The sequence below is a fragment of the Sinocyclocheilus grahami genome, unplaced genomic scaffold (assembly GCF_001515645.1).
Source record: "Sinocyclocheilus grahami isolate Dianchi unplaced genomic scaffold, SAMN03320097.WGS_v1.1 scaffold284.1, whole genome shotgun sequence".
In the NCBI taxonomy this organism is placed as follows: domain Eukaryota; kingdom Metazoa; phylum Chordata; class Actinopteri; order Cypriniformes; family Cyprinidae; genus Sinocyclocheilus; species Sinocyclocheilus grahami.
In genome coordinates, this window is record NW_015505463.1 from 606,142 (window position 1) to 614,165 (window position 8,024).

The 8,024-nt window shown below is 38.0% G+C and overlaps 1 protein-coding gene across 1 annotated transcript in view; it reads right to left on the minus strand.

Moving 5' to 3' along the window:
- Window positions 1-349: 349 nt before the first annotated feature.
- Window positions 350-8,024, minus strand: part of ttc17 (tetratricopeptide repeat domain 17) — a 25,640-nt gene continuing 17,965 nt past the window's right edge. Inside the window, exons 17-25 of the mRNA XM_016292357.1 lie at window positions 7,278-7,409; window positions 6,213-6,475; window positions 5,974-6,124; window positions 3,939-4,059; window positions 3,692-3,851; window positions 3,498-3,581; window positions 2,175-2,294; window positions 1,933-2,076; window positions 350-1,843 (exon numbers count right to left, since the gene is read on the minus strand). Coding sequence (XP_016147843.1) covers window positions 1,712-1,843; window positions 1,933-2,076; window positions 2,175-2,294; window positions 3,498-3,581; window positions 3,692-3,851; window positions 3,939-4,059; window positions 5,974-6,124; window positions 6,213-6,475; window positions 7,278-7,409 — 1,307 coding nt within the window. The 3' untranslated portion in view covers window positions 350-1,711. The remainder of the gene's footprint in view (window positions 1,844-1,932; window positions 2,077-2,174; window positions 2,295-3,497; window positions 3,582-3,691; window positions 3,852-3,938; window positions 4,060-5,973; window positions 6,125-6,212; window positions 6,476-7,277; window positions 7,410-8,024) is intronic.

Sequence of the window (8,024 nt, forward strand, 5' to 3'; positions counted from 1 at the left end):
CTTGGTGTTACTACTGAAGTGTCAAGCAAAATCTACTGAGGGCTATTTTTATAAAGTCCAGCTGCTAGTATATTTCCTAGTAGCAAAAACAACCTAAATATTCTGTATAAATAATCATGATTATATTTTGATCTAGTATAAACACCTATTTATTTGATTATTGAGAAGTGAGAACTTTAGAGTGTATATATGAACAATTAACCTATGACTGTTAATTATAAATCGATAGCCATTAGCATGGATGAATGCGATTTAAAAAAAAATGTTACATTATACTGTACATTTTATCTCATAGTACGTATCAAAAATGAGCCATGTACGTTTGTATGTGTATTATCATGGCATGGCTTTATGTGTTGGATGTTATGAGGCTTCACAGAAGCCACCTTGTGGCCAAACTCAGGATAGCATAAAGTATAGCATCAACCTCTACAGAAAATTAAAAGTAGCCTGCAAACATTTTAAAAAGTAAAACACATGTACAACATATCTATCCTGCATCCCAACTACTTTTTTTCAACGGGGTCGATTTGGCGATTTTTTTTAATGTGGCCCATTCACAAGGTTGTTGGAACACTTTAAAAGAGAGAGAGAGAGAGAGTAGCATGAATGATATTATCCTTTATGCTAAACAGTTCTGAACTGTGATTCTGAAGTGTAATTAATCAGTAAACAATCATTAAAAATGTCTTTAAAAACCATATGTCCACTTTAATTTCTGAGGAACTTTTTTAAGTTTTCATATAGACACTGGACACAAAAATGTTTATCTTGACTTTCTAAATATTAAATACAACAGTACAGATCAAATCTTAGAGTCAACAGCTCAGCTGTGCAAAGTAAAGTAAATGGAAGTACATTTTAACTTTGAGCAAAATTATCTTATTTTTAAAGTCCCTTTTAAAACTGAAAGGAAAATACATCTGTTAAAAACTCAAAACCACATTTTTGTTATTGATGTTTTGCTTAGCTTAAATAGTTGCAGTGGCTCTGTCTTCAGCCTGAATGCTAATGATTTATTTCATATCAGCTCTAACAACCAAGATTTAGAGCTGTACAGTAAACCATCAGGAGAAACTCTCCTCTCCACATGTTTGCAGCATTTTATATTTTTAGCTTAAAAAAAGGATGTACAAGATGCTTCAGTCTGCTCTCATGGCAGATACAAGGAAATCATTTGAACATACAACAGCCTGAACTGTTACCATTAGGCATAACTAAATCTGAGAATGGCTGTGTAAAGGAAAGGACTATAGTGTTTCTTTTAACAATCTGTATTCTGAATAAGATTTTAAGACCCCCTTTATACACCTAGCAGCTACTGCGGAAAGAGAGGGGTATATTGATATGGTGAGACTAAAAGATGCATTGTATTTTTGGTGTTACTGTTAAAAATAAAAGCATTCAAATACAGTCTGGCATATTCAAACATTGAATCTTGACCCCAGAAAAAAAATATCCCTTTGTAGGAATATCAAGATGTTTTATAGAAATAAACAACCCTTTAGCCATAAAACAACATCATAAAATTTTCATAAAGACCGGAAAAAAGGGAAACCGTTTTCATAGCTCAACTGAAAACCTTATAGACAGTAATGATATGGTCTATATTCATGAAATTAAGACAACAAACACAGTGTTCCTCACTGATAGATAAGATTAAGGAGCATGTTAATGTTAACGTTTGTGCGTGCGTGTGTGTGTTGTGTCCTCAGGGAGCTCGCCTGTCCCTCTTGGAGAGGAGGTAGCACTGGATGGTGCGCAGACGATCTTTGGCTGGCCCAAATTCTGGCTGGAGTTTTAGAGTCGATTCATACCAATGCATGGCCTTCTCGAACTCCTCCTATGAAGACATATTAAGTAAAAACAGTCATCACTTAACGTCAATAAAATCATTCAGAAGACTATGAGTGTCTCAGAAAAATCACTTACCATAGCTATATAAACGTTTGCCAGAGTAAAATGGTTAACCACAAAGTGAGGAGCAATTTCCACTGCCATGCGTGCCACAGTCAGGGCGTCCTCCCACAGCCTCGCATTTTGGAAGATGTTGGCAAGGCTGATGAGAGGCACATCCTAACAGAACAGAAACAAACATTTATATCATGCAGTAAGGTTTGCGTCTGTACAAGCCAACCAACGGAGAAGAACTGTAATAGGGGAATGAGCAGAACCTTCATATGGTGAGGAGCGTAGTTCAGAGCCTGGCGGAGGCAGTCGATGGCTCGCTTTCCCTGACCTTTCACCCTCCAGTACAATGCTGCCATGCTGGACAGAACCCAGGATGTCTGATTCTAAAGGACATCAAATCACCCAGATCATGAAATGTAACAAAATCTATTACTCTTTTTCACCGACACATTTTCCATAGAGTTGTTCTCAGGTAGAAATACAAAAACAGTCATAAATTATGTTTACACACAGTTATAATCCAGCAGTTTGGGTTTTTGCGTAGCAGAGCTACAGTCCTCTCTATTTTGCAACATGGAAGCAAGCTATTTTCTTTGAATGTGCAAAACTTCCAATTATTTAGCCGCTAGAGGAAAATAAATACAAAGGGCAGTGAACTGTAAAACTGTTTGTGCTACAAATCAGTATGTTTATTATTCAGATAATGAATTAATATGATAAATACAGCATAATGGACAGTTTTTATACTGGTAAAATAACTGGAAGCAAATCACACAGAAGCCTCGCACATTCAAGTTAAATATGACCACACCCACACTTAAGTTAAAAATAAGGTGGATGCAATTGAAACAAATTTAGTTTATGCAACTTTAGTCCGATTAACATGATGGATAAAGCCAATCACATTATCTACAACACCTTTTAAAAGTTTGGGGTCAGTAAGTACGTTTTTTTTGTTTTTTTTTTTTGGAAAGAGATTAAAAGAAAATGATTCGGCACAGATGCATTAAACTGATCAAAAGAGACAGTAAAGACATTTATGATATTATTATAAGATCATTTCAAGTAAGTGCTGTTCTTTTGAATTTTATATTTATCAAAGAATCCTGAAGAAAGTATCATGGTTTGCACAAAAATATTAAGCAGCACAACTGTTTTCAACATTGCTAATAATCAACACAGAGCACCAAATCATCATTTTAGAATGATTTCTGAATGATCATGTGACACTGAAGACTGGAATTAATGGCTGCTGAAAATGCAGCTTTGCACAACAGGAATAATTACATTTGAAAATATATTAAATTAGATTTTTTTAGTGACATTTCACAATAATACTTTTTCTACTATATTTTTTAAACAAATAAATGCAAACTCGATGAGCATAAAAACATTCCAAAATCTTACCAACCCCAAACTTTTAAAGAGCAATGCAGGTCTGACTTTGCAAAAACCAGACTGGAACAATTTCATTCAGACTAAAGCATTTACATGACACTATAAAAATACAAACTGCTTTCACCCAACTGAAGGCAACTTTTAAAGTGCATGTGACTGCACTAGTAGTCACAACAGACAACACTCACCTTTTCCAGCACCTTAGCAATACGTGTTCCCACTTGTTCAAAAGACTGCGAGGGAAATGTATCTTTTCCCAGATTCTGCAACACCTGTGACAGAAGAATGAGAGTGAGATGAGAAAAAACAGCCATTCACAAACATCAGACCTTTTGAGATCAGCAGAATCATCACAGCTGTAAACAGGTGACATAAAAAGCACCTCTCTGAGCTGACTCTCTCCAGTATAGTGAATGCCTCCGCGGTTGGCCACTCCACTCAGATGGTCCAGTGTGTGCATACTGGCAGGGAGATTGGCATTGCACACCGGCTCCACTGCTGGCTCCTGAAGCGGAGTGGCAAAGTCTATATGCTCTGTGATACTGTGAGGAGTTCAGAATCATACGTTAGTGGAAAAGAGCCCACTATGAAAGCATTCCAACAGAATGACTCTAAGAATGATATCCTACTCTATGTTCTTGGCAGACACAGCCAGCCAGGTACTAGCCACAGTTGTGAGGTCCACACGACGCGTGCGCTGACATTCCTCTGGACCGGGCCAACCCAGACTGCTGTAGTCCTTCCATCTCTCTAAAAACACAAAATGTTTTTTTTGATGAAAAATGACATTTCTTTTATGATGTCATGATGCCTTTTGCAGCTACAGTACTAGTAGAATCATCTCTGTGTCAGTGTCGTTATTGTTAACAAAATATTACAATCATTTTTGTTAACTGAAATAAAATAAAACTTAAAGGGGTCATATGACATTGCTAAAAAGAACATTATGTTGTGTATTTGGTGTAATACAATGTGTTTATGCGGTTTAAGGTTAAAAAAAACACATTATTTTCCATATAATGTACATAATTTTTTCTCCTCTATGCCCCGCCTTTCTAAAACACGTCGATTTTTACAAAGCTCATCGATCTAAAAAGCGGGGTGTGCTCTGATTGGCCAGCTATCCAGTGCATTGTGATTGGCCAAATACCTCAAGCGTGTGACGGAAATGTTACACCCCTTAACATATTGTGATGCCGTCTCCCAGCAGGACAAGACTCAGTCCAGCTGCTCTGCTCGTGCACATCCCATCATCGGTTCTCTTTTAGCAGTTCAGTCAATGTACTGTTAGGAGTAACTGAATAACTCTGGATATTGGTTTATTTCGCGTCAGAGGGAGTGTCAGGCATGTTTATAAACCGAATAACTTAAGTAATTTGTGGATTAGTGCGCACTGGAGACGCGAACCGTTTCAAACGATTCAGTTCGATTTGGTGAACTGGTTCGACCGCTTCACTAAGAAGATCCGGTTAAATAGAACGATTCGTTCGCGATCCGGACATCACTAGACGAGACAAAACCAATAAAACCCATTACAAACTAGGCATTTGTTGCATCCAGTGGGGACATAATTACAGATTATAATGACTTATACTGTCTTTTTACGCGTTGCGTTGCATCGCGCCGCACCGCGTAAACATAAAACCATGTCTGCGTTTGTGATCGGAGAAACAACAAACAACAAGCCTACCCTACACTGCTCAAAACTCACGTTTGAATCGTCATTGGCAAATTATTTAAAAAAAAAAGAATAAAAAAAAAAAACATACTTACAGGCTGTGAGTCAGAAGTGGCAGACTGTCCTTGCAAAGTTGGAACTGCCCAACTTTATAGAAACAGCCTTTGTGCCACAGACGCATTAGGCTACTGGTTCAGGAAACAGGAAACAGTCCTCATCCATCCTCCATAAAATACGCAGCACACATCTGAATATTTGGGTTGAACTGTTCTGTTCTGGTTTACAGTGTTGTAAATACAACTTAACCACTGATTTCTATTCGTGTCCTCTTTTGGAAGGCCAAATAAAGTAGTTTCGCTTTCACAATGAAACACAAAGCGACTCCACAACATGGCAGCAGCGGCAACAGCGAGAATAAAAGTTACACCTTCTTTCTTTGTGTGAACATTTGGGCGGCGTTATGCAAATCTTCCCACATCGTGACGTAGACATGTGGGGGAGTGTTAGAACGAGCCGTTTTAGGTAGGCGTGGTTAACTCTTAACTTTTATAAAGAATATCTCTTTGGATTTGAGACTTGCTAACTAGTCTTAGCAACTTTACAGATCTTCTTTATGCACCAAGAGCTTGTAACACTCCAAAGAGAAAGGAAAAATTGAAATCGCATCATATGACCCCTTTAAAATGTTGTCTGAAATAAACTGAAATGAAGTTAAGCTGAACTAAAATGACTAAAAATAAAACTGAAAATAAAAATTATAAATAAAACTGGAAATGAAAATAAGTTAAACAGAAATATATTTAAACTGCTAATTTTACCAAAACTAAAATATTTACTAAAAAATATGAATATAAAACTTTGAATATAAAAATAAAAGTTAAAATATTAAAAACATTATCAAATACTATAACTGTAAAAACAATACTTAATAACACTGCTCTGTGTTGAAAAGCATGTCCTGTAGGAAGCCAGTTCATTCTCAGCACCTGAGGGTCCAGGTGAGGGGATTGTGGGCCCACTGATCTCAAGGATGGAGTTACTTGCTGTTGGTTCACCCTGACGAACATCTCCTTCTCCCACCCAGCCCTCCGAGGTATCAGTTTTTGGCTTTTTCACACGTTTCACCTGGAATGTTATCTGAAGAAATTAAGAGAATGGGAAAGTGTTAAATTCTCCTTGATTACAAATACAAAATGTTCTTAAACATTTCAACAGAGAGACGTACCCATTCAGCTGCCTCATCATCCTCACAGTTGCCGAAGCAGGGTCCTCCCCCTCTCGCCCCCATGACCCTGTCGTTTTTCAGCACGCGGATGCCCCGTAGGTCCCCTGTCTTCCCGTTCATGTCCAGAGCCCCCTCAAATGCTCCTATAAGCTCTTCCCTCAGACGCCAGTCCTGCTCCTCTTCCTCCACCCCATCATTCTTTTGCTCTCGGCCCCTGTCCTGCCCACTCGCCTCCCCTGAACCGTTGCTGTCCACCACCACCTCTGCAGAAGACGAGAGAGTAACAGGAGAAAAGGTCAAGAGGAAAGCTGTGAGAGTGCTGCTTGTTTAGAAGCACAATGTTTTAAGTCCTTGTTCAGAAGATTTAATTAATTAAATTGCATGTACATTGACATCAGCAATCTGACAATGGCTGTTTGTAAAAAAAATAAAATACTACTGTACTGCATGTATTCTGCCAGCTATTGTTTAAAAAAAGCAAGTGAAACAACAAGAAATATGAAACGGTACAAAATATGCAACCATAAATCTTTAAAATAGTACTGTGCTATATTGCTATATCACATGACCTCACTACACTGTATGTTTAATTTAGCAAGGACAGAACAGTACCATCTCAGAGCCTTTTTTTCACATTTTTAATTAAAATCTTGAGTAAAAAATGTCTTAAGGGCTGTCAAATTTAACATGTAAAGGCTTACAATTAAATAAATATGTTTAAGCCCATAAAGCATGGGGAAAGTGACTGTATTAATAAATGATTAAACTGAGTTTCTTGTTCGCATGTCCTATGTGTTTTGTTGCAGTTTAAGGAATGTACATACAGATTCATTGCTATTTCTAAGTCACTAATGGAATAAACATTTGCGTCAATAAGCATGTGAACTCACTTAAATTGTTATGCTAATAATATAATTATAATTTTTTTATTAATACACATTATAAAAATGCAAAACAGCAGCATTTTTGCTAGCAAACTCAGACTGTTGAACTGAGTCCACTGTATCTTATGTGAACATCAAAAACAGAGAAAGAAGCCCCCATAAGCTTCATCATTAATCTTACTCTCAAAGAGGAGAGAGTCTTCTAAAGCAGACACAGGCATGGCATCAGTGCCCCAGGGCTCCTGCCTGCTGCTGCTGGCCGTGTCCCATTCCTCCAGCTCTGTGTCTTCCTCTGCCTCACAGCCAGAGCCAGCTACACACACACATACATCCAAACAGAATTTAGCTCACATGTTGCTTAACTTACATTTTTCAAATCAATATAACTGCATTATAATTATAACTGAAAGAAGAAAGTAGAAACACAAGCTACTTGGAGACATATTCCCCATTCGGATTGTTGTATAAATGAGTAGTGTTAGTTCAAAAGGGGATTGCCATATTAATCCCAAAATCAATAGCTCAAGAGTTCCCCCAAACGAGAAGAGGACAATGAGTTCATTTTTGTCTGCAGAGCGCAGCGGCATCTAAATAAAGCCTGTGCTATTTTCAGTGCCCTGAATTATTGAGGACACGATTTCGCTATTTCAAAGTCTCTCTCACTCAGAAGAGTGCCAAGGGAGAGAGAGCAGAGTTAGAGAAAGGGAACAGTGCAGGATGCTGAGGAGAACAGAAAAGGGGAGCAGGAGAGAGAATGGAGCAAACCCAGAATAGAAGATGCAATGGTAAAGAGTCTAAAATTGGCTCAAAGATTACAGTGCCTGGGCTATAAATAGAGTGCTGAGCACTCTGCCGCTGAGGTTGCAACACCAGGGAGAAGGAAGGAGTGAGTGATGGAGGAAGGTGAAATGGGGTAGCTGTCTGGGGG